At 56.2% G+C, this 25,557-nt stretch overlaps 2 protein-coding genes across 7 annotated transcripts in view; one reads left to right on the forward strand and one right to left on the reverse strand.

The window, feature by feature from the left end:
* The window catches only part of CASKIN2 (CASK interacting protein 2), a 77,672-nt gene extending 61,895 nt beyond the window's left edge, over positions 1-15,777 (forward strand). For 2 of the 5 annotated variants that reach the window (XM_075014843.1, XM_075014848.1), the window contains exons 4-21: positions 26-123; positions 562-707; positions 1,084-1,179; positions 2,560-2,690; positions 3,287-3,395; positions 3,930-4,038; positions 4,408-4,502; positions 4,989-5,106; positions 5,724-5,894; positions 6,450-6,565; positions 7,391-7,472; positions 8,420-8,514; positions 8,850-8,960; positions 9,627-9,728; positions 10,186-10,324; positions 10,583-12,805; positions 13,605-13,947; positions 14,360-15,777. In XM_075014843.1, coding sequence (XP_074870944.1) covers positions 26-123; positions 562-707; positions 1,084-1,179; positions 2,560-2,690; positions 3,287-3,395; positions 3,930-4,038; positions 4,408-4,502; positions 4,989-5,106; positions 5,724-5,894; positions 6,450-6,565; positions 7,391-7,472; positions 8,420-8,514; positions 8,850-8,960; positions 9,627-9,728; positions 10,186-10,324; positions 10,583-12,805; positions 13,605-13,947; positions 14,360-14,456 — 4,381 coding nt within the window. In that variant the 3' untranslated portion in view covers positions 14,457-15,777. The remainder of the gene's footprint in view (positions 1-25; positions 124-561; positions 708-1,083; positions 1,180-2,559; positions 2,691-3,286; positions 3,396-3,929; positions 4,039-4,407; positions 4,503-4,988; positions 5,107-5,723; positions 5,895-6,449; positions 6,566-7,390; positions 7,473-8,419; positions 8,515-8,849; positions 8,961-9,626; positions 9,729-10,185; positions 10,325-10,582; positions 12,806-13,604; positions 13,948-14,359) is intronic. The other 3 variants (XM_075014844.1, XM_075014846.1, XM_075014847.1) reach the window with 3 other exon arrangements.
* Positions 1-25,557, reverse strand: part of TMEM94 (transmembrane protein 94) — a 118,492-nt gene that overhangs the window by 7,344 nt on the left and 85,591 nt on the right. Inside the window, exons 28-32 of one of the 2 annotated variants that reach the window (XM_075014849.1) lie at positions 25,246-25,400; positions 24,595-24,689; positions 21,956-22,049; positions 21,299-21,469; positions 20,724-20,912 (exon numbers count right to left, since the gene is read on the reverse strand). In XM_075014849.1, the coding sequence (XP_074870950.1) occupies positions 20,724-20,912; positions 21,299-21,469; positions 21,956-22,049; positions 24,595-24,689; positions 25,246-25,400 (704 nt within the window). Of the gene's footprint in view, positions 1-20,723; positions 20,996-21,298; positions 21,470-21,955; positions 22,050-24,594; positions 24,690-25,245; positions 25,401-25,557 lie in introns of those variants that run through there. The other variant, XM_075014850.1, reaches the window with a different exon arrangement.

Consider the following 25,557-nt stretch of genomic DNA (forward strand, 5'->3'; position numbering starts at 1 on the left):
GACCCCTGTCTCTCGCCCTTGGCAGGTTCTCGGCGCTGCACCACGCAGCCCTGGGCGGGAGTCTGGAGCTCCTCTCCCTCCTGCTGGAGGCCCAGGCCACTGTGGACATAAAGGACAGCAATGGTAAGGAGCTGGGACCCCTCCCTGCCCCCCGCCGACTGCAGCATTCCCCACCCCCGGGGCAGACATCCCTCTGCCAGCCTACGACTTCCCCCTCGCGTCCTGTGAGTGGGGAGCGCCCACTGCCTGAGTCAGGTGGAGGTGCCCCCCGCTTGCCCCATCCTGAGGGAGCAGTGCACCTGCTGCCCCTGCCGGGGACCAAGCCCCCGTGGCAGGCCCTGCTTTGGGGTAGGGGAAGGCAGCCGAGCCCCATTCGCTCTGGTGGGGACCGTCAGGAGCCTCCGAAGGGACCGGCACTGTCTTGGGACACTCCCCAGGTTGCTCAGCTCCTGGGCTTCATGCGGCCTAGTTCCTGACAGCCGCCTCCCCGGGGCTCCCACGTCGCTGGGGCTGGTGTCGTGCTGGCAGCCAGCCCCTCTCGGTCTCCTCCTGGCCCTACAGGGATGCGCCCGCTGCACTACGCTGCCTGGCAGGGGAGGGTGGAGCCGGTCCATCTGCTGCTGCGGGCAGCCGCCTCGGTCAACATGGCGTCACTGGACGGGCAGATCCCGCTGCACCTGTCTGCACAGTACGGGCACTATGAGGTGGTGAGTGAGGAGCCTGGGGAGGGAGGAGACGGAGGTGGTGGGCTTGTGTGGGATGGACAACGGGCGCAGCTTCACAAATCCCTCTGGGGAACCACTTCCCTGCAGACTGCCCCGGCCTAGGCTGTCGCTGGCGTGGGCTTGGCCCAGCAGGCCTGCCTGGAGGGGAGATGCCGCGCTTGTGGAAGGAGACAGCACACAGACACAGCGCAGGTCTGTGTCTGCTGTCCCAGCAGGGCCCTGTCTGAGACAGGGTGGAGGTAGGCGCCCTAGGGAGAGGGGAACAGGTGTCTGGGGGTGGGAGGAGGCTGCTAGCTGGGTGGGGCCTGTTGGCCAGGCTGTCTGCATGGCTCCTGTACACGTCTGTCACTCTCCACAGTCGGAAATGCTGCTCCAGCACCAGTCCAACCCATGTCTCGTCAACAAGGCGAAGAAGACTCCCCTGGACCTGGCCTGCGAGTTTGGCCGGCTTAAGGTAAAGGCCCCAGGCTGCCTCCCACCAGCAAAGAGCCTCTGCATTCCTGACCGGGACGTCGTCCTAGGCCCGTGTCTCTTCCCTTCCACCTGGCCAGCCCACCACTGCCCTCCGCTGCGGGGATCAGACTCCTCAGTGCACGTCCTAGGCTCTGTACTGCTAGCCACTGGTGGAGGCTCTCTCTGAGCGTCGTGAGTTGGGGCAGGGAAGTCTGGCTGCTTCTTTCCATGCCATGGCTGGGAAGTTCAGGGCACAGGCTGGGATTTGTCACAGCATTTTGTCCTTCCTTAGTGCTCTCTGCCTTTACCGACTGCACTGAGGGAGGAGAGAACCATTAGCTCTGCTTTGCGCATGGGGACAACAGAGCTGCAGTGAAGGGGGTGACTTGACTAAGGGCTTGTGAGGAGCCATTGGCAGAGCTGGAGTAAAACCTAAGTCCTTTGCTCAAAACACTGCTCTCCGACCCCCATCTTTCCTCTGCGCCCACTGAAGTCCAGGCCGGTGGTGATGAGATGGGCTTGGGCCTCCTAATTGGCACTGGTGCTGAGATGGCAGCTCTGCTGCAGGCCTGCGGTTCCAGCCTGGCAGAGCTTGAGGGATTCCTGCCTTGGCTGTGCTGGATGGATGCACAGGCTGGTGGCATTGAGGGAGCTCAAGAAGCCTACGAAAATGCACCCAGGCTGTTGGCTGCTGTGACAGGGCCTTGTTTTGGAGAGGGACATCTCACAGAGCTGGAGGGGACCTTGGGGGTCACTGAGTCTCGTCCCCTGCCCTCTTGGCAGGGACAAGCACCATCCCCCCCCCCCTTTTTTTTTGCTCTATTTGCCCCAGATCCCTAAATGGCCCCCTCAAGGGCTGAGCTCATAACCCTGGGTTTAGCAGCCCAGTGCTCCAACCACTGAGCCATCCCCCCTCATCCAGTGGGGTAGCACCAAAGGAGGTGGAGGGGGTCGGGGGGGGGCAGCCCCAGACTGTCCACTCTCACCACGGCGGCAGCGCAGGGGGTTTCATTTCTGTAGTGCCGTGAGAACAACCCTGCTCCAAGGGCCTGACTATGAACTCCCTGGCCCGTCGGTCACAGTCAGGGTGTTGTGGGCACAGTGGCTCCCATCTGCATGGACTGCCAAGGGGTTCCCAGGGTGGCTGGGCACTGCCCTTCTCTGGCCCCCGCCGCTGAGGTTCTCCACGCCCTGGCTGTGCATGGGGGCTGGAGGCGGGGCAGTGATTCTGACAGCGCTGGACCGGTGGACGTGCATGGCCCAATGTCCTTTCCTGCCCTTCAGAATGGGGCCAGCTGAGCAGTCCCACCCCTGGGGCAGGGGACGTGGCGTTCACGTGCTCCCCTTCCCCCATGGCTGGTTCCTCTTGCGCCCCCACTAGGTTGCCCAGTTGCTGCTGAACAGCCACATGTGTGTTGCGCTCCTGGAGGGCCAGTCCAAAGACGCAAGTGACCCCAATTACACCACCCCTCTGCACCTGGCAGCCAAGAACGGGCACAAGGAGATCATCAGGTAACGGACGGCCCACCAGACACTGGCCTGGCTCTGCCCTGACCTGCCAGGCAGGAGCTTCCTCCCCTGCACGGTCCCTGAGCAGCATCCCCTGCTCGACTCCCCTGCTGCCCTCCAGTCCCTAGAGTTCCCCACTTCCTGCCTTCGCTTGCCCTGGGACTAGCCTTGGAGCCTTTTTCCCATAGCCCTTCGGGCTTCTCCTTCTACCTCAGATCCCCATTGCTGGCTGCCTGGCTCTGTCCAGCCCGGTCCCAGGCCCCCCACATCACTCGTCCCACTGGCTCCCTCCAGCCCGGTCGCAGCCTGCTCCCCACCCCCCACCCCCAATCAATGGTCCCACTGCCTTCCTCCAGCCCGACCCTGGACCCCTCTGTCCTTCACTGGTTCCCCCCAGGTCTCCCACTGTGCAGCTGGAATTGACATCCGGATGTGGTACCCACTGGATCCAAACCACCTCCTGATTTTTACCCTGGCTGTGACAGAGATCTGCCTGCCCCAGCCCATGACCCCGGCTCTGTCTCCCGTCCCGCGGCTTCGCTGCCCGCCCTATCCTGGCTCATAGTGCCCACTGGCTTATTCCCCCACCCCGCCCCCAGGCAGCTGCTGAAAGCCGGGATTGAGATCAACAGGCAGACGAAGACAGGCACGGCCCTGCACGAGGCAGCGCTTTATGGCAAGACGGAGGTGGTACGCCTGCTGCTGGAGGTGAGCTGACAGGCCTTGGCCAGGAGGAACGGGAGAAGTACCTCGGTCTGCCACGCATGGGAGAGATGAGGGCGATGCCCTGTCGGAGATAGCAGCTGGCGATGGCGAGACCGGGGCACCATTCGGGAGGGTGACAGGAGGAGACTCCAGGCCCAGGGCGTGGTTCTAAGGGATTGAAGTGAGGGCCAGGGAAGATGCAGCCTGTGGCCAGACCACAGTGCTTGGTTGGTGGGGGTGAGAACTCCAACAGGGCGAGGGACGGACCCTCTCTCAATCAGTGCAGCTTGTGGGGCTTGTTCCTGTTCTGGTCCCACTCTTAGTTCCCCGAATGGCCAGTGAGAGAAGGGGAGCAGGTGGCTCTTCTCCTGCAGACCTCAGGACTGGGCCCCGGCTCCAGGAGTGTTGTGGCTCTGCGGGGCGACCTGCCTGTAGGCTGCCTCCCCAGCAGCAGTGGTAGTGCCAGGGATGGCATCCCAGCAGCTGCCCGGCGGCACTGGCTCTGACCAGGCTCTCTGTGCTGGCTTCCCCGGGCAGGGCGGCATAGACGTGAACATCCGAAACACCTACAATCAGACGGCCCTGGACATCGTGAACCAGTTCACCACCTCCCACGCCAGCAAGGACATCAAGCAGCTGCTCAGAGGTGAGCTGGGGCTGTGCACGACGCTGGCTCCGTGCCTCGTAAGCCCAAGGGCAGGACTGGGGTCCCTGCTGCAGGGAGCTGATTGCCGGCTGTCGTGTGGCACTGGCCGGGAGGGGAGCCTTTCCATGGGGCGTGCAGGGCAGCCTACCAGCCCTCCTCCGCCAGGCCATGAGCGCACCTGGCATTGAGAGCTCGCGGGAGAGGCTTCCGTACCCGCATGCACGCAACGGGGGTGCCAGCTCAGGGGGCGCAGCAGAGGACTGACTTCCTGGCTATGCTGCTAACGTTCTGTCTCCTTTCGTGGTCTTTTCCTGTCCCCGCCCGGTCCCCACTCACCTCCCCTGTGCTCCATCTTCCCCGTCTCTGCAGAGGCATCCGGAATCCTGAAAGTCCGAGCTTTGAAGGATTTCTGGAACCTCCATGACCCGACTGCTCTCAACATCCGGGCGGGAGATGTTATCACGGTGAGCAATGGCCTGCAGCCCCGCAGAGACCTTGGCTGATCCACACTGGAGTAGCTGGGAGGTGCCCCACAGCCAGGGACCCCACATGTTCTGTATAGCACCTCCTGCTGGCCGGGCTGGGAACTGCCCCACAGCCAAGGACACTGCACATTCCCTATGGCGCCTCCTGCTGGCCGGGCTGGGAGCTGCCCCACAGCCAGGGACCCTGCACGTTCCCTATGGTGCCTCCTGCTGGCCGGGCTGGGAGCTGCCCCACTGCCAGGGACCTTGCACGTTCCCTATGGCGCCTCCTGCTGGCCGGGCTGGGAGCTGCCCCACTGCCAGGGACCCTGCACGTTCCCTATGGCGCCTCCTGCCAGCTGGGCTGGGAGCTGCCCATAGCTGGGGTTCCTGCATTGTGCTGTGCCCTGGCTCATGCTGGCACCAGGAGACCTGTGGGACTCTCTCCCTCGGGGGCCTAACGCTGGTGCCCCATGCGCTGCACAGGTCCTGGAGCAGCACTCCGACGGGCGCTGGAAGGGGCACATCCACGATGCTCAGAAAGGCACCGATCGCGTCGGCTACTTCCCGCCCTCCATCGTTGAGGTCATCAGCAAGCGGACAGGTTGGTAACACAGGCACACCCCCGGGGAGGGAGGGGGGTGTCCCATGGGACCCTGGAGGGGAGGGAGGGGAACACAGAGAGCAGCCAGGGCATTCTCCCAGTCTCTGGCTGATAGTGCCCCCTCTGGCCTAGAAGCAGGGGCCTGTGGCTGCAGATGGGCTCGGGAGAGCAGCTCCCAGCGCGGGACTGGGCCTCAGAGTCCCAGGGTCAGCACAGCCCCTGTGGCCGTTGTGTCCCGAGTCCCGGCCGCAGCAGAGCGGGCTGCAGGTTGGTCGGGATGGTGGGACTGGAGGGGGGGGTCTCTAGGCCTGAGGTGAGGCGGGGGAGAGGGTGCTCAGGACTGGCCAGCATTAGCATGGTGGGGGGCATTGGCTGGGTATTAGCAGTGCCTGGGGCCCAGGCCTGGCCTCGGCATTCATGTCACCCAGAAAGGAATGATGGAGCCTGGCGCCCTTCTCAGGTTCCACTGGGTTTGCCAGCGGCCCCAGAGCCCTTCCCCAGCAGAAGCTCCTCCTCGCAGGCCCTGTGCTGGGGAGGAACTTACAGGACCTCCTTTGAGGGACACTCCATCCTCGCCCCGCCCTGCGCTGACCTGAGTGTTTTGTCTTTAAATGCAGGCCTGACTCTGCCCCGCATGCTGCCTGCAAACCAGCGCCAGGGGACGGCCGCCCCTCTGGGCGGGCTCCAGCCACTCCCAGGAGACGCTCCGCAGCAGGCACCCCTCAGCCTCCCCACTTCCTACGGCCACCTCACCCTAACCAGGATGGCCCCAGGGCCTGAGAACTCAGGTCAGGGCCACTGCTGGGGAGGGCTGGGCAGGTGCTAGTGTCAGGGAGCCCTTCACGCCCCCCCCCATCCCTCCCAAGAGGGAGAAAAATCCCCTTCCAAGTGGGAAATCTGAGGGAAGCAGCAGCCTCAGGGGCTGTCGGGGGGGGCATTGACCCATAGACACCTCCACGGCAACTGCCATGGCTGCATCCCTCTCCTGCCCCATCCACCTTTCCAGCCCTGTCTTGCAATCACAATGGGATTGTCCTGTGTGGTGAATGCCTGAGCGGTTCCCTGGGGGCTGGTGGAGGTTAGGCCCAGAGGTGGCTCTGTACCAGTGGCAGGCAGCAGGGTCAGGACAGCGCACCACAGACCTGTGGCGTGTGTGCGTCTCTGCACAGGGAACGCCATGCTCTAGTCAGGAGCCAGTTCCCATCCGCTCTCTGCAGGGGATGGGAGCCCGGTGGCTTAGTCCATGCCCTGTCCCAGCGCTGAAGGGCTACAGGGAGGCGTCTCTCCCAGCCCCAGGGCATCAGGCTCCTTCTCCAGGACCCAGGGCTTTTCTCTCCCCACAGCAGCAGGAGACAGGAACAGCGTGGGCAGCGAGGGAAGCATTCGCAGCGCCGGCAGCGGACAGAGCACGGAGAGCCCCAACGGGCACAGCACCACTATCCTCATTGAGAACGCAAAGGTAGGAGGCAGGCGCAGAGGGAGTGCCGGTGGCCGTGGCCGGGGGGACAGAGCCAGTCTGAGGGACTTGGACCCATTAGAAGGCCAGGGCTGCCCTCAACTCCCCCTCCTTACGCGCACACAGGCTCTCCCAGCTGTTCCTGCTTAAGGTCTAGATCTGCCCCTTGCAGTCCCAGGGGTTCCTATTGACAGGTCACAAGGCTCCTCTCCTGCCCTGTTCCAGCTCCACCCATTTGCCTTGTAACCCACCCTCTCCCTGTAGGCCCTCAGTGACTTGGACGTCCCATCCATTTCTCTGAGCCAGTGGCTTAGTGGTGCTGGCGGCTGACCAAGCTCCCGGTCCCTCTCTGTTGCATATGGTTTTCTGAGCTGGCAGGACCTTTGCAAGGGGCCAGCCTTGCTAAAACCACCCAGAGGGAGAAGAGCCTGTGGAAATTCAGTCCTGCCCCTGGGGCACCCGGGATTTGAGACCCCAGTTGTTATCTGTGTCCTCAGCACTGGGACCCAGGCGAGGGCAGCTACTGCTGTGCTGTGAGAGGTGGGCACACAGCAAACCAATGTGCCAGGGGTGCAGCTCCCCGTTTGAGAAGAGCAGTAGGGCCTTTGTCTTCAAGCTGTAGCCCCAAGGGTGCTCCTGTGCAGGGCTGGCTGTGTGGGTGGCCAGGGTCCTGTTCTCCTACCGCAGGATGAGCAGATGGCCTGTCACAAATGAGGCCCCAAGCCAGGGCTTGCTCCGGGCTGTGCAGGGTAGTCCCAGGCCTGTGCTGGCCCCTTCCTCTCTGCCGGCTTGAGAGCTAGGGCTGACCTTTGATTCTCTCTTCTGAAGCCGCTGCCCCCTGGTGGTGAGGACCTACAACAGCACCTCGTGAGCCTGAATAGCCCCAATGGGCAGCTGAACTCCATGACGGGTAAGGAGCTCTCCGAGCTGCCCTGTCCCCCCACTGCCCTTATAGCTCTGCGCGTACCAGCTTCACCATGCCCAGCCTGGCGGCTTCCCCACCAGACAGCCAGCAACCTGCTCCCTGTGCTTGCTTGGCAAGACAAAGTCCTGTCTAGTCCCACCAGTGGGCTGATGCTGCCTTGACCTTGGCACATGCTTGCAGCTCCTTCTAGGCTGTGTTTCAATCAGTTGTGGGGTAGGGGAAAGGCCTGGTCAGTGGAGGTATCTGGGCTCTACCCCAATCTTGCTGTAAGACTGTAAGTCACATCTGTTCAAGGAGCCTCAGCTTCCCCCTCTGTAAAATGGGAGTCACACTTGCCTACCTGCCTCCAGGGGTGTGTGGGCACTGCCCCCTTCCCCCACTGAGAGGACTGTGCGAATGCTGTTATCTGGCCCATGCTTAGAACTGCCGTCACTGGTGGTGTTTTCTGTCTTCCAGCAGAAAATGCAGGGAGCTGGGTAAACCCACCCACCCCCACCGTGCCAGGGCCTGCTCTCTCTCCTGTAGAGAGGTGGGCGTGAATATTTTCCCTGCTCAGGGGCAAAAGACAAAGCATGTTTTGAGATCAGGCTGCTGCCAGGCATGTGCGGTCAGAGCTGGGTGAAGGCTTCAGGTCCCACTCAGATCTGGAGGTGGAAGCAGAGGGAATGAGACATCCTGCTTCAACAGCTGCAGCACAGGACACCTGGTGGCTTGGCGCGGCTGCAGGCTCTCTGAGTGCCCTTGGGGGCAGCCCTGCCTCCTGTGTTGAAGCAGGGCCCCAGGGAGGCTAACGAGTTGTGGAGCAAGGTGCTCTGAGCTATTCACACCCTACGGCAAAGCCTTCAGCTCCTCCCAGGCCCCAGGTCTCTTGCAGCAGATGAGTCTCACCCTCTGGCCCAGTCCAGTAACTCCAGGGCGCTCTCTTTGCTCAGGAACCCTGGGGCGCCAGAACTTGGCCAACTGTAATGCCAGCAACAGGATCTTCTCTCACCACTACCTCCGCCCCGACCAGCTCTTGGAGGGAAAGGTACCTGGGCCTCTGCTGGGGCGATAGTGTTAACACTGGGGGTGGCCCTTGTAGACCACTTGACTCCCGAGCCAGAGGGGCCTGCCTGGCGGAAGCCACAGGGAAATGGCCACCACTCCCATGAGCGCCACGTGCCCTCCCGAGGCACCGCTGGAGCAGGGGGCAGAGAAGCTCATGCCCTAGTCCTTTCACTCCAGCCAGTTTGATAGTAGAGGGGCAGATGTCCATGACCCTCATCCCTGCCCCCTTGCACAGAGTAGCCGGGAAGGCCTCTGCCCCTCCTTCACCCATGCAGCCACCCTCATGGGCTGTTCCGTGTCGGCTTCTCTCGCCAGGACGCAGAAGCCATTTACAACTGGCTGAGTGAGTTCCAGCTGGAGTTCTACACAGCCAACTTCCTCAGCGCCGGCTACGATGTGCCCACCATCAGCCGCATGACCCCGGAGGTAAGGTCAGGCCACGGTAGGGGCCTGCCGGTGTGAGCCTGGCAGGGCTGGGGGCCTTGCCTTTCCCAGTGACTGACATCACACTCCAGCTGTCTCTGGGCCCTTGCCAGGCTCTCGCTCCAGCTGGAGCAGCCATCCTAGTAGGACAAGCCCTCCCAGGGCATCTCATTAAAAAAGGGAGAGAGACTGTCTTATTGCTTTTATATAAAACCCTGGTACGCCCACATCTTGAATGCTGTGTGCTGATGTGGTCTCCTCGTCCCCAAAAAAAAAAAAAAAGAGATACTGGCATTAGAAAAGGTTCAAAAAAGGGCAACTAAAATGATGAGGGGTTTGGAACAGGTCCCATATGAAGAGAGATTAGAGGCAGGGACTTTTCAGCTTAGAACAGAGGAGACTAAGGGGTGGATATGATGGAGGTATATAAAATTATGAGTGGTGGGGAGAAAGTGAACAAGGAAAAATTACATAGGTGCTCCTGTAATATCAGCACTAGAGGACAGCAAATGGAAGGAATGGGTAGCAGGTTTAAAACAAATAAAAGGAAGCTCTTCACACAGCACACAGTCCCCCTCTGCAACTCCCTGCCAGAGGCTGCCACCTCCCTGCATTACAGGAGCGAGTTTTGAGCAGCCCCGCTCAGAAGGCACCTGCTCTTTGTTCTAGGACCTAACCGCCATTGGAGTGACCAAACCGGGCCACAGGAAGAAAATCTCCATGGAGATTGGGCAGCTCTGCATCGCTGAGTGGCTGCCTAATTATATTCCTGTGAGTACTGAGAGGGCACCAGTGATGATGCTGTGCTGTGGGTGCCTTCCGGCTGGGCTCAGGGCCTGGGGTGGCACTGGTGGTTCCCACTGTGTACTATGGGGCTGCAGGCCCACCAGACTCAAGTGCAGGTTTGAACAAGGGTCCAGCATGGGCCATTCAGCACAGGCAGATGAAGGGGAAGAGCCTTGAGGGAACTGAGGGTGATGGCCACCTGGTTTCTAACTTTTCCCACCTGCCAGCAGTAGGGATGGCCTGGGCTGTGCGGAGAGCTGCTCACACCAGCCACTGGGACACTTGCAGCTGTGGGGAAGTGTCTGACAGGGTGCAGGGAACGCAATGCCTGGGTCTCTGGCAGGCTGGCAGAGAGCAGACATTGCAGGGAAGAGAGAAGCAGCGAGGCAGAGCCCGCCATGGCTGGCATGTTAATGACATTGTCCCTGGTGCTGTTCTCCAGGCTGACCTGATGGAGTGGCTGAGTGCTATTGGGCTGCCCCAGTACCATAAGAAGCTGGTGAGCAATGGCTACGACTCTGTCAGCATCGTGATGGACCTGACATGGGAGGACCTGCAGGAGATTGGCATAAACAAGCTGGGTGAGTAGCTGGGAGATGATCAGCCACTGGGAGGGCGGAGAGCAGCTCCATCTGCCAGTAGCCGGAGAATGGTGGAGCCTCTGCTGATGGCGCTGGCTAAAATCCAGCCCATAGCGTGGTAACGGCAAGGTGTGAGAGCATCTTGTGCGCGCTAAGGGCACAGGTCTCAGTGGAGTAGCCAGTGTGCCAAAGTCCACAGCATTAAAACAATTCTTTCATATGGGCCACAGACAATGAACTCTCCTTTGCCTCCGGCAGGCCACCAGAAGAAGATCATGCTGGCGGTCAAGAAGCTGACAGACATCCGCAAGAACCTGCATCAAGCCGACACCAATGTGGCACCCCGCAAAATCCCCGGAGCCCTGGACATAGTGACCATTGAGTCCCTGGAGAACGGGGAGGGCCAGTCTCCACACACGCCCAAGATGATCACTTTCCAGGACAGCGAGCTGAGCTACGAGCTCCAGACAGCCATGTCCAACAGCTGCCAGGAAACACTGCCCATGAAGAGCACTCAGGGGATGTCACGGAGTCAGGAGAGCATTGGTGTGCGCTCCAGAGGCTCAGGCCATTCTCAGGACAACATGTTGTCCAGGACTGTCATCTCCAGCCATTCCCAGGAGAGCTTGGGAGGTGGAGGCAGCAGCAGCAGCAGCAGCAGCAGCGGCGGGCACTCCTCCACGCAGCCCCGGCAGCAAGAGAACACTAGCATTCTGCCAGGGAGACCAAACCGAGATAATTATGGGAAGGTTATTACCCAGGTGCCTGCCCAAGAGGGCCTGAACGGCTATGCCAATGGGGATGGGGGAAGCCCTCTGAAAGAGAGGAACCTCCCTGAAGGGATGGATCAGTACCAGAGGCCCGTGGCTCACAAAGGCAGCATCCCTCTGTTACAGACACCCAACCCTCTACCTGCGGCCACCCCCTGCACCCCACCCCAGACGCCCAGTAAAGGCACAGCACCCTATGTCTTCATGTATCCTCACGTCTCCTTAAAATCACTCCCTGCTCCTGAGCAGCCCAAGAGCCCTGCACACCTGTGCCCCCAGTCATCCTCTTCCCAGAGGAGTAACCTCCAGTCGTCAGCTCAGAAAGCTTTCTCTTATCTCCATTCCCACTGCAGTGGCATGGACTCACCCGATGCATCTCCAAAGCCAGGTGCCCCCACGAGCCCCTGGCAGGCTGGAGAACAGCCCAATGGAGACACCATCAAGTACAAGAGACGCTCCCACAGCCTGAACCGCTACGCCCTGTCAGACAGCGAGCATGAGAAGGAGGAGGCGCCCACCAGCACGCTGAGCTCCTACGCCACCCTCACCCGGCGCCCCGGGCGGAGCCAAGTGCCGCGCATGCATCTGCAGGCAGACACCAAAGTTGTTCGCAGCCAATCCTTTGCCATCCGGGCCAAGAGGAAAGGGCCTCCACCACCTCCTCCCAAGCGCCTGAGCTCTGTCTCCAGTGCCCAGGCTGTGGAGGCAGAGGCTGAGCAGCAGAGCAAAGAGCCTGAGAGCGGCCTTGCTGTTGCCCAAGAGTCGCAGGATGTGGCCACCTCGCCAGAGTTGGGCAGCAGCGATGCAGGCAGCAGCCAAACAGCAAAGACCACAGCTGCCATGCTCGAGGTGTCCACTGCGGGTGTGAGTCCACCACAGCCTCTTCTGTTACAAAGGCCCCCAACTCCCGAGCACAGGCTGGTTTCTAGAGCAGGCTCAGATGGTCAGCCCTGCGGAGCCAGGATCTCTGAAGACTCCTGCGGCACAAGGCTCTCCAATAGCAACAGCGACAACTTTGAGTGCAACAGGCCCCGCCGCCGCACATTCAGCGAACCCAGCGTCACCACGACGGAGGCCTTGCAAAGCAACCTGGAGGATGTCCAGTCTGACACAGAGGACTGTGAGATCGCCGCTGCCTCCTCCTCGCAGAACAGCTCCAGCGAGTGCATTCCTTTTGCAGAAGAAGGCAACTTAACCATCAAACAGCGACCAAAGCCTACTGGGCAACCGAAGGCAGAAGCCGTCATGCTGGACTCTGAGCCCAGCTCCCCAGCCGGTTCCAACGGGGGGCCTCCCTGCTCCTCTGCTGGGAAGGAGCTGGGAGGAACCACAGCGAAAGAGATGGAAGTGCTAGAGTTCAACCTCACCGAGTCTGACACCGTGAAGCGGAGGCCCAGGTACAAGGAAAGGGAGCCCCTGCAGACTCTGCTAAAGGCGTTCAGCACGGCTGGCGAAAGCCAGACTCTTACAAGTCCCACTGCACAGGCCCAAGCCGTGAGCGTCACGGACCCAGCACTGCAAGTCCCAGAGCCGGGGGCAGCTGGAGATGCTTTTGATGACGACAGTGTGGAATTCCGAATAGCTGAGATTGAGAGGAGTATCCTGTCTCTGGAGAAGGGAATCAGAAAGCCTCCGCTACCTCTGAAATCAGCCGGCCCTGGGGAACTGCACGGAGCGGCCGTCCTTCTGAGGACCTCGACTGTAGGGTCAGGTACGTGCAACATGTTTGTGTTCAGAGTGAAGTAACAGCTCTTTCTGGGAGATGGCAAGGGTGGGCTGCAAGGACCTGGGTGGGGCAGCAGTCAGCTCTGATTAGACCTCAATTGGAGCATTGTGCCCAGTTCTGGGCACCACATTTCCAGAGGGATGTGGAGAAGTTGGTGAAGGTCCAGAGACGAGCAACAAGAATGATGAAAGGTCTCGAGAACATGAGCTATGAGGGAAGACTGAAAGAACTGGGCTTGTTTAGTTTAGAAACGAGAAGACTGCGAGGGGACACTAACAATTTACAAGTATCTAAAAGAGGGTTACAAGGAAGAGGAAGAAAAATTGTTCTCCTTTGCCTGAGAGGACAGGACAATTGGCTTAAACCGCTGCAAGGGAGGTTTAGGTTGAACATTAGGAAGTTTTTCCTGAACTGTCAAGGAGGGTAAACACTGGAATAACTTGCCTGGGGAGGTTGTGGAATCTCCATCACTGGGGATATTTAAGAGCAGGTTAGACAGACATCTATCAGGGATGGTCTAGACAGTGCTTGGTCCTGCCATGAGGGGAGGGGACTGGACTGGGACTTGATGACCTCTCAAGGTCCCTTCCAGTTCTAATGTTCTGGGTTTGTTACCCCCTGCCCTAGTGTCTCACAGGCTCTTTCAGCTGCTGCTTGGTGCCTCTGTGAGAGAGGAGCTTACAGAGGCTTTGCCCTAACCTGCTGGGCTGGCTGTCTTTCTCCCAGAGCCAATGCAGCTGGCACAGGGCCATGACTGAACTGGGTTATGTCTGTTCCCTTCCAGATGCCTCTGCCAAGCACACCTCTGTTGCTTCCACAAAGCTGGTGTTTTCAGGGCCAACAACGATTTATCCACACGTCTTGCAGCCCTCTCGGAATACCGTCATCCCCTGGGCAACTGCCAAGAGAGCAGCAGAGGTGGCTGGCGTGACTGCCATTGCCTGCCCACCCAAGCAGGAGCTGGGCAACAAGGCAGCCCTGAGCAGCAGCATGCCCCTTTCTCTGAAGCCTCTGAGTGCCACTCCGGATGCAGCCCTGGCTCAGCAGAGACTAGAACAGACCAATTTCTCCCTGGCAGCTGCACTGCAGGCTGTTGAGGAGAAAATAACGGCAGAGGAGTCAGAGAGGTGAGGAAACAGCCCAGGTGGGAGAGCAGGGCTCAGAGTCTCCTTTTTTCTCTGCCTAAGGGAGGGTGGCGCCATGGCCTGAAGGATGCCCCATGAGCTGGGCCCAGGGGGCAAGTTATCCCTCAACTGCATATTCCCCAGTACCAAGAACCACTAGGGCCAGGTTCTAACCTTCTGCTTCTGGGCCCTCGCAGGTTTATTGACACACACCTTGCAGCATTGTTTAAATAGCTCCATTGCATGGCAGGGGCCATGTGTGTCAGCCCCACTCCTGCACTGTGTTCAGGGTCCAACAACCCCTTAGTTTGGGGGAGGCACTGAGCACCCAGCACTGTTGGCTTCACATGGCACCAAGGCCTTGGTTCTCCACCTGGCCCATACTCAGCCTGCCTTCTCTTTCTTTCCCTCTCAGTCACTCCCCGGCAACGCACTCAGCTAAGAACATCCTGGAAGACATCAGCAACATGTTTGATGACCTGGCTGACCAGCTGGACGCCATGCTGGACTGAGGCTTGTTCCCCAGTTGCTGTGCTAATGCCTGAAGGGGGATGGCCCTGAAATCTGCCCAGGGATCACAACAGCACCTCCCATCCTTCTCTTTCCTGCACTTGGAGCAGGGCACCTCACCTAGGCCACACAGGGGCATCCCACTTGCCTGGAGCCACAGCCCTGGGAAGTGGGTTGCTGACAGTCTTACTAGAGAATTTCCTGTATGACCCTTTAGAGCTGAAGGAGATGAGCACAAGGAAGAAGGGGCAGCTGCACCTTTGCACCCTTGTGATTTGGCCTGATGCTGATGGAGAGGTTTGACTGAGTGCAGTAATCCACGCTCCAGCGTGTCCAGCTTCCCCCAGGAAGTGTGAGCTCAGCTGATGGTTGCCAAGAGCTTCCCTTCCTCAAGGGGCTTTTCTTCCCTAGCCCCGGTGCTGAGTCCTACATCTTATTATCTGAACCCTGCCAACCATGTTGAGTGAGAAGACCTCCTCAGGCAGGCGCAGCAGAGCCAAGTACTTAAGCCCTGGTGAGGCTGTGCATTATTGGGTGCTGAACTACGACAGGACGTGTTGCAGCTTGGCAGCTCGGAGAGTGTGAGAAGGAACTTTCTTGCTTTGTGTAGTGCTTTTGAAGTATGCCAGTGTCAGGCAGCCTGAAATCCAAGTGGATGTAAATCCCCACAGCAGAGAGAGCGGCTGGCACAGTCTGTGCCCCATCAAGGAGTGAAGAGACTCAATGCTTCACAACAGCCTTGTCTGGAATTAAGATCTCCCTAAACTTCCTGCACGGATTCATTCTTGGTTAAATGGCTCCGAAGCTAAAGACTGTGACAAGCATGTACTGGGCTAGTCAGAGCCCATCAGGGCTGGAGCATGTTGCTAGAGCTGAGGGTGCCCTCTGCTGACTTGGACTGCAAGCGATCCTCATGTACTGCATATCCAGCCAGTGGGGCAGGAGTAAGTTCTCCTTTCTATGGGGCCCCTTTAGCCCAATCCCAAGCAGAGAGACAGACCTGGAATAAGGCTCAAAGCTGAGTTGGAAGCAGAGCATTTTTTAAATGCTAGTAGTATGTCTAAAAGAACCTTTACTGGAGGAATGGAGCTAGAAATAATCTCACTGCACTACATTAGTTTTAACCCCCGACCGCTACTGTAAAGAGATGCTGGAGTCACCCACCTCCAAAGGGCTGAAGCAAAGGAATAACCACCTCAAGTTTTTCACTCCTAACAGTAGCTGGATTGCTTTAAGAACATTTTTTTTCTTAAAGGGCCTATACAGGGTCACCTGAAATGCCAAACTAATGAATGCACCTGAGCAATAAAAGGAAAAACAGCATATTTTGTACTGAGGGGTGATTTTGTTGCAAATACACCAAGCAAATTTTTTTTAAATTAAAGCTAAATTGTGAAGAGGCCTGAAGAAGCAGCTGCCTTCCTCAGCCCTCAGGGAAATTTGCACCTCAAGGTGTTAGACTGTTTATAGCATTAACTTGCTCTGCACTGGAAAGAGAGCAGACCCTGTAAAACCCACCCACTATATACTTCTGCATGATTTACTCATTGGTGTGGTAACCACTTGTACCGTGATCCCTACTGGCAGGAGACGGACCTCATGCCAACTTAAGTTTTGGTTTGTTTTTACAGCAGTCAGCAAGGTTGGGCTGTAATTTTAACACTAACCCACCTTGGCACTAGCCAGTTGGTGTCATTGTACTTCTATGCTTAGTGTTGCCTGAAGAAATTGTTGCGTGTGAAAGGACAAGTGCTACAAAATACATTAAGTAGCTGCAATCTGTGGCACTTTACAAAAAGGTTTACAAATAAACCTTTTTTTTTTTTTTTGGGGGGGGGGGGGGGGGGGCTTTATGCCCAATGAGTGTACATGGGCCTCATCCAACTTTTTCAATGTTGATAAACTGTAAATTTTTTTTTAAAAAGACAAAAATGTATATATTTAAAATGTGATTATATATTTACTAACCAGATTCCAAAGTGTCGTTATCTAGGGGCAGGGATAAAGGAGACACTGGGGTAAAGCTGCATTACTCTGAGCCACCATGGGGCAGCAGAGGGCTGTCCTTGCTGCCAGTAACGGATTTCTCTCTCTCTCCGAGGAATGCTTATTTTTAAAAGTTCTAGATCTTTATTTTAAAGCTATTGTATGCTGCGTAAATTATATACAGGCCTGACTGTGTCTAACCGACCCCTGTTCTTTGCAGCCAGGGAGCAGGGAAATAGTCCACGTATTCACCAGACTGACAGATTTTAACCATCTGGACCATTCGTGTTAATCATGCAGTTTTGTTTTCCACTAACATTAACTAAGACTTACATCTATTAAACAGCGGGGCTTTTTCCCCTTTCAGAGTTCTGCCTAATTGACTCTGTTTCTGTCATATCAATTCTATTGTCCATTTGTTCTCTCTAGGGACAAAATCCTGCCACTGACTTCACTGGGACTAAGATTTGGCGTTACTGTTACCAGTGTAGGGTGGTGAAAAGAAGGGACTGATGACGGCACTAAGGGCTTGAGCACTGGCTCTTCTAGAACAGCAGAACAAGTAGCATCTTCTCCAGGCCCTGGCTATCTGTTTTCAAGGCAAGAAAATGCTTCCTCCATAACCTGTTTTGAGATCAATGCCCAGCATTGTGCTGTCTTGCTGACCAGCACATGGATATGGGGACAAGTGCAACCTTGCTTGGTCTCCACTTTTCCCCACTGCCCATTTGACTCCAACCCCAGAAACTCCTCTAGCACCTTTCACCAGGACCAAGGTACTTCTGACATTAACTGATCCTCACAGGTGTTACTAGTTCATTACTAGGGGAACTGATTACTCCAGCTGTCCTTAGGACAGTGGTCTGGGCTCTCAGGGGAATGAGACATGCAAGGCAAACAGACATGAAGTGACTTGTCCAAGAGCCAGGAATGGAAGCCCAGAATGCCACGCTCCTTTGATCACACTGCCTCCCACCACAAGATGAATCAGAGAGGACTGAACTATGCACCTGTATCCCTCCACTCCCTCCCAGCATGGGAGTTTGCACAGGTGTCCATTCAGTCACCTGAAAACAGGCTCCTTGCTCCTTGACATCCGGTATCAAAGACAATCATTTATTGCCATTCATACAGTGGGTGCTTGTGTTCTATACAATTTACAAGTTAATACAAATCAAAATTTCTTTACATACATCTGAAAAGTTTTAATTTTCAATATAAAATATACACCGTTTAAAAACATTTCAGTATAGGAAATTCATGTTCAAAGCTGTGCACTCATGCCTTTCCGCAACCCTGGCTGCCTGAGTGGGTGGGAGGAAATCAGGCCTGAACAGAAAGACGATGACCAATTGAGTCTAGCAGGGGAGGAGGAGTGAGGCAAGAGACACCTCTTTTCAGAGTGCTTACCAGAGAACATGCCCCCATGAGAGACTGGCCAGTTCTGAGTGTTGGCAGCTGCTGCCTTTAAAAATCATACTACAACGCTTCAGTGGAAACTAAGATCTCACATGCTTGAGAACAGAGCTGTACAGCTTTAAGTGTGGCTCGGTGGAAAGAGAATGTTTATGGCTGCCTCCTGTTCAAAGCAGCTCAGCTGCCAAAAAGATTTCTTTCCCCTACCTGCCAACCCTGCAAATTTACACTGAAATCCACACGTCAAGCTCGGATCTTGCTGTCTGACAACCCAATTCCTGTTGTAAAATTGGTGAAGTGTGCACACCGGGGCAGGATCCAGCTCACACTCCCAGTGCTCGATCAGGCCTAAAAGGCTTAGTCTAGCCTGTAAAGTGAGCAGATGTGAGTGGCTACATGGAGAGAGCCAGCTACTGAGAATGAAGAGGCTTGTTTTACAGGGTCACATTTCAGGCTGGAAGCACACAACACAACCCCTGCTTTCCCTAATGACCACTGCTCAGAGTTCTCAACCACCTGGCGATATTAACCCATGTGACGCTGGGAGCACTGTAGACCAGAAGCCTTTAGAAAGAGCAGACTGGAATCTTTACAAAGTCCACAAGTTAACTCCGTCCAGCTGGCCCCTTTGGGCCTTGTCTACATGGGGAAACAGCAGCAATGAGCATGCTTTAACAAACAAACATCATATTGCCCTTAATCTGGACCAGTCCAGTGGTGTTCAAACAAGTGTGCACCCAGGGGGCACCCAGAACCAGCCAATACATTTTAACAGCATGCTGTGTTCCTGTCTACACTAGCTGCCAAGTCATGCGTAGCATCACACTTACCCATCAATGCATCGCTCACTGTACAATTCCCCAACATAGCCAAGGCATGGGCTAGGCTGCATTGGAAAGTCAGCATCTCCTTCACTTACTGTGTCTGACCAAGTTCATGCTGGCACTGACAGACTGCTAAGGATCACAGCAGAACTGCCAGCTAACTGTGCCCACCCACTCACACCCAAGCTGAGCATCTAATTACTCACACAGTGGTGCACACGTACACCCCTCCCCCCCTCGACCTCCAGTACCTATCTGGGTGCTTAGTTTAGTATCAAGCATTGGGGATTATCCTCGGTTTTCTTACTGCTCTCACTGAAACACAAGGCTGACCAAGTGGAGCACCAGGGAAGTGGCCTGGGATCCTCCACCCTTCCCATGCATCAGGAAATGATCAACAGCTACTCTCCTCTGCTCCAGGCCCAAGGTGACATCTGTGTTTTGTGCAGTTACTATGGAAGCACAGATGGAGCCACGATTTGTCTGATGATCTGCTCTCCCAGCCTGGGACGGAGTAAATTCCATCACTGGCTCAGTGTCAGCAGTGGGTGTGGTCTGTTGCTCACACATTCCAGGCTGTAGCCAGAGCCAGCACCAGCACCAAGCAAAGGTGGCTCCTGCAAGTCCAGGCTTCTCTATATTGGGACTTTTTACTACTGCTGTGGCCTCCTTCCATACCAAAATGTTGTGCTCAGGCACATGACATGCACCAGTGTGGTGTGGGATTGACAAGACCCACAGGAGATTCCCCCAGCTGAGGGGGTTGGAGTGCACATAGGACATCCCTCACAGCAGGTGAGGAGGTGGGGAAGCAGCTTGGCACAAGTAGCCTCTTAAAAAAAAAAAAAAAAAAAAAAAAAAAAACACTTTCCTACAATCTGAAGCCACAAGGACCAGTTGTAAGGGTGGTGCTTGGAGAGGGATATTCTGAAATACTCGCACAAAAGGGCATTAGCAGATGGCACTTCTGGGAAGGGAGCCATTTCCCACTGTGTGTGTCATTCACAATTCCAAGCAGCAAGGAGATCCCATTGCTGCACCTGCTTCCAAGAAATCAAAGTCAGCTGCAGACACTGTGCCTAGGGCAGACAGCTTAGCTCAGCTGGACGCAACACCCCTATCCCACCCTCGGCTCCTGCTCTCAGAGAGGGCTGCCAAAGCAAAATGATCGTATTTTGATCACAGCGAGGGCAATCTGCGCAAGTGAAAGACGAGAAATGCACCATGAAAGGAGGGCGACAACGGTAAAGCTGCCTGGTTTGGGGCAGGCGTTAAAACAGTCTTCCCAGATGTGCAACAGCTGGCCAGGCTGAGAAAATGAGGAAAGCTGGACCACTGTGGTTCGGTCCCTAAAGGGCACTCACTCCCTGTCCTCCTGAAGGCAGCCAGGGCCTGGACTCTTCTGTAAAGGGTACTACTTAGAAATGGCCCTGGGACAGGGGAGCCTCCCTTGTGAGATTCCAGTAGGGCCTCTGCTTAAAGACCTGCCTCCGGCCCCACTTCTGCATTTGGCACCCCAGCAGCTCCCATCTGGACCATGCTGCTCTCTAGCTATGCTGGATGCGTGCACGCCATCCCCTAGAGGGCAGGCCTGACACTGCAGCCAGAGAACAGAGGCGTCTCTGATGCAGTGTGGGGCTGGAGCAGATCCTGCTTGGGAGAAAGGCTGCTCCCAGAAGTAGCGCTCAGAACCACAGGAGACTAGAGGCTCTGCCCCAGGAGAGCGCACGGAAGGGCGGCCGAGATGGGAAGTCACATGAACACGAAATGAAACCCTTGAACACAAGAGCAAACCAGCAGAATGGGCCGTCCATGGGGCCGTCTCGTCCCAGCAGCCCTGGATCCCCCTCATCCTCCCCTCCCTCTCCCACCAGACCCAGCAGCAGCACCAGGGCCCTGGTCTGCACAGACATAGCTGATCCTGGAGGAAGAGTCTGGATGGGGAAATTGCTTCATTTCAACATCATCACAGTACTAAAAAATAAATAAGTAAAAGGAACAACAGCTCTCCGATCCCCTGGAGCGCCGCAAGGGGCCTCATACCTGCTGCAGGGCTCCTGGGCACAACTAAGGCAGGAGCGTCGCTCTCTAAGGTTCTGTTGCAGCTCGGCTACGAGCCCCGTCCGGTCCACGTGTGTAACGAACGCTTCCAAACCCTCCAGCGCTGTCAAGGCTGTGCAGAGACGGGAGTCTGCGTCCCTCGCCCCATGCAGCATCTCCACAGGACTCCAGCTGGTGGGGTTTAGAAAGGAGAATTCATCCCCAGTTTGGTTTCAAACTGCAGCTTCTGCCTCTTTTGGTAACGGACCCGCACCCTGGAGAGGGCAGAAAGGGAGACCAGCACATTAGGGCAGAGGGGCAGTTAACAGAGCAACTCTCCTCTAAGAATGGGGACACCAAAACGTCCAGAGCCCAGGCAGCCGGCACTCTGCAGCCAGCCAGCTGCGGATACTGCAGCAACGCACTCGGTGCCTGTAGCATGCTGCTTATGTAATGACATTACGTATACGTCATGTTATTCTCCATCCTGCGTCTGTCTTGTCATCTCAGCCCAAAGAACCAGCCAGGAGCTGGGGCTGACCAGGCTGCCTGACTCTCCTCTTCCTGCCATTCCTTACCGGATCTCGTGGAGTTTGACGATCTCGTTAACAATCACCACGAGGATGAGGGAGTGGAAACCCAGGAGCCATGAGACCAACGAGATGTGAACGTCGTTAAAGGTTAACGGAGAATCTAAGTTTGTCCACAGCTTCAGATCCAGAGCCGTCTGCATCACCTGACCCAGCAACCTATGGAGACAGCAAGGTTTAGACATGCCCACACACCTCTTGGGACCAGCGATGTAGAGCTCAGGCCCAAATATTTCTCTTCCTGCAACATTACACAAGGCCTGGGCCCTTCTGCTGACAGGCTCAAACTAGGACCTGCCCCAGTGTCCTGGATCCCCACTGCTAAATATAACAAGCAGTCCTGTGGCACCTTATAAACCAATAATTTTAAGATAGATGATAGAATAGATATTAGTCTGTAAGGTGCCACAGGTGGTCTTGTTGTCCTCGACGATACAGACTAACATGGCTACCTCTGCGATACTGCTAAAAATGTTTCCCAAAGTGCTTAGCAATCTCATAGGGGTCTTTGTACAGACAGTGTTGGGGTAAGTGTCTGGAGCTGGCAGGCCCTTACTGAGCCAAAGGCAGGCTCTGCTCATCTCCGCACTCCATAATGGCAGCCCCTCTCCCTCCCCATGCTGTTCAGCACCTGATGATACTCACACAATGAGCACAGTTAGGGCCCACCACCTGTTAGTGAAGGGGCTTTTCTTCCACAGCGGTTTGGTGCGATGGACGTGGGTGATGGATATAAACACTGAGGAGAGAAATGGGTGTGATTTTAGTTACCACCGCAGAGGAACAGGGAGAAGGCCTTTGCCCCCAGGAGCCTCTTGCCTCAACTGAAGCTATATTAGTCTGACGCCCCTGCACCCTGCCCTCCAAGCAGGGATCAGGAGTTGCTTCCCAGACAGCCTCAGCTCGGTGCGAAGCAGCAAGAGTTACTCATGTTTTGCTGGTGATAAAACTGAGGCACAGACCTGCCTATGTTTCCTCAGTGCAGCAGTGTCAAAGTCAGGCTGAGAGGCAAGTTCTTCCAGCTATCTGGGCTCGAACCACAGGTTGACGCTGCACTGCGAAGGTGCAGGAACCAGAGTGGTCCCCGACAGCTAAGAGGCCAGCATTGAAAAGCTGAGCAAAAGAAATGCGAGAGGCAAGATGCGGTGGAGCTCCCGAATTTAACCCCACACCTTCTTCAAAGGCCAGCCACAGCCTGACAGACAATCGCCTGACACAGAACTTGGTGGCTTGCTCCAGGGCCCAGAGATCTCCAGATTCAGCAATTACATTGCATTCTTTCCTTATCCCGACTGTGTGGATTAACAGTACCAATAACGTCTCATGCTTTAACCAGGCGCAACCAAAGAACAGGCATCCTGTGCGGTGGAACTTTCTCCTAACACAGATGTGTGGACCAGAGATACTACCGATCCCAGCATGCAATGCTCCATTCTCCATTGAGCAGCCAGAATGGTTGGCTCGAGATGCAGCACTGCATGCTGCAGCCAGTTGTATCCAGGAGAGCAGAGGCCACTTGTGCTATTTCGTTCAGTTCAAAGGCGGCTGGCAGGGTGCTAACTTAGCACTCAGCTGTGTCGCCCCGGTTCTAACAGAGAACAACAAACAGTCTCCTGTCAGGAGCTTTGGGGGAAGGGGTAATGGAGAAGCTGAAAGTGAATCACAGAATCGTAGAAGCGCAGACCCGGAAGGGACCTCCAGACATCATCTGCCAGTCCCCTGTATGCAAGGCAGGGCTATGCAATAACCAGAACATCTCTGGCAGGGGTTTGTCTCGTCGAAACTGATCTTAAAACCTCAAATGATGGAGACGCTGCAGCCTCCCTAAGCAAATTGGTCCAGGGCTTTACCACCCTCACAGGACGTTTCTCCTAACCTCCAGCCCAAACCTCCCTGGCTGTAATTTAAGCCCTTTGCTTCTGGAGTAGGGGTGGGGAAACCCCCAAACCACAGACTGGATCCAGACCCCAAGGCTCAGGGTTTCCTCACACAGAATCTGGCCTGTGGTGGGGTCGAGGGTTTGAAGCCCTGAGCCTCACGGGCTGGATCAGGCAGGGAGGGGTCTGGATCCTGACCACGAGCTCTGCCAAGGGCTGGGGGCAGGGAGAGCAGCTCCTGGCTCCACTGCCACACTCTGCTGTTCTCCCAGCCAGGAGAAGGGACAGGGAGCGACAACGAGCTGGGCAGAACTGCCCAAAGGCTTCCTTCTGCTGTTCTGATTGGCCAGAATTCCAGCCACTCAGTGCAGTGGAGGCAGTGCCTGGGAGCAAGAGGGAGGAGGAGCATAGTTAAGTGCACCCTATCACCCAGACCCTGCACCCCTCAACTACTCCTGCATCCCCTCCCATCCAGACCCCCCACTCTCACTCCCTGCGCTCTCCCTCCCACAACTCCCCACCCCCATCCTGCTCCTGCCCCTCTCCTCCACACTCCTCACCCCTACCCAGACTCCCCACCCACTACCCTGCTCCTGCCCATTCCTCCTAGACCCCACACACAATCTCTTCATGCCCCTCTCCAGAGCTCCCCTCCAACCAAGACTCCCCACCGGCACTCTGCTCCTGCCCCCTCACCCTCCATTCCAGACCCCAAAAACCAAACCCTCCTGCATCTTTCCACCCACCTAGGCCCACACTCCTAACCTGCTCCTGCACCCCCTCTCACCCAGAGCCTTATCCTTTTCCTACACCCCACCCCACCCTCAGCCTGCTCCTCTCCTGCACCCCACTCCAGCCAGATCACCCACCCCCAGCCTGCCCTGCACTCTCCCTAACGCCCAGACCCCACAGTGCTGGCCCCAAACTGTCGGAGACTACATCAATCAGGTTTTTGTTTTAATTTTTGCTTCTCACTTGTGTGGCCTCCAACTGATCTGTCTACTGGTCAGTGGGCCCTGACTTGAAACAGGTTCTCCAGCCCTCTTCTAGAGCCTCTGAGGTCAACAAGAATACATTTTCTCCCTCCTAATGTAACTACCTTTTATGTACATGAAAACTATTACCACGTCCCTCCTCTCCAGATTAACAAATCTCATTTTTTCCAATCTTCCCTGAGAGGTCATGTTTTACAGACCTACAATCATTTTTGTTGCTCTTCTGGACTTTCTCTAATTTGTCCACATCTTTCCCAGAACTAACCAAAATATCCTACTGAGGCCTCTTCCACGCAGAGCGGAGCAGAATTACTTCCTGTGACTTGCTTACCCCACCACTGGCAATAGAAGCCAAGGAATCATATAGTCCCCATAGTACAGAGACCCAAATCAACTAGAAACAGGGACTTACCAGTGTGCAAAACAATCAGACCAGCTGTCAGCTTCTGTGCTAAGAGGAGAGCATTGGAAAACTTTCCAAACCAGTCAGGAGCACCATCAGCATCACTGGGAAATTAAAGTGGTCACTGAGTCATGGCTTTGGACACAACTCAAAGATAGGGGGATGCTAAACAATTCAGGCTGAAGCCCTGGAGGAGAGAGACAGCCCCTTTCCACTGTAGGACATGAGGAGCACAGGGGGCTGGAAATCCAGTCTCCTCCCACTGTAGTGAGTGGGAGGTCTAGGAATCAGAAGCAGGAAGCCTACGATCACATGGCACCAGTAGGATTTCTAGAGCCTCAATATACAGCAGGCCACACAGCAGGTAAAACATGCCAGCTGGGCCTGCCCCAAAAGTGTTACAGACTAGGCTCCAGTGATAGTGACACACAACAGCACCTGATCGCTACAGCCAGAAGCTAGGGAGGTTTGAGAGCTATTTGGAGGAAGGGGGCTTAATGTACACTACCTGGGAGGCTGCTCCAGTAAAGTGGGCTCATGAGAAAAAGGGGAAGCAGCCCAGAGAAAAATCACGATGGAGCACTGGGAATGCAAGGAGCTGGAGGAGGGTGGGGGACAGCAGGGTGAGGAGTGTACTGTGTGGCAGGGTCTGTTCCTCACCTGTACACCATGATGGAGGAGCAAGCGGTGAGGTTGAGGCTGGTGGCGTTCATCCCTTTGCAGGACTCATGCAGGGTGAACCCAAAGCAGACGAGGCAGGAGCAGATGGTCAGGCTGAATTTCAGCAGGAAGCAGAGCAGGAAGTAATGCTGAGTCTACAAACAGGGAGCAGCACAAGCCAGTCACTCAGGAGACTGGCCGGGAATCAGAGGCATTTACTCCACTTCAGCCTTTCCTTCCAGCTTTCTACTATCTCCCCTGCTCCTGGGACACTACAATAGACTCACCAGCTGGAGCAGCAACAAGGGTCAC

This window comes from Carettochelys insculpta, chromosome 20, assembly GCF_033958435.1.
Source record: "Carettochelys insculpta isolate YL-2023 chromosome 20, ASM3395843v1, whole genome shotgun sequence".
In the NCBI taxonomy this organism is placed as follows: domain Eukaryota; kingdom Metazoa; phylum Chordata; order Testudines; family Carettochelyidae; genus Carettochelys; species Carettochelys insculpta.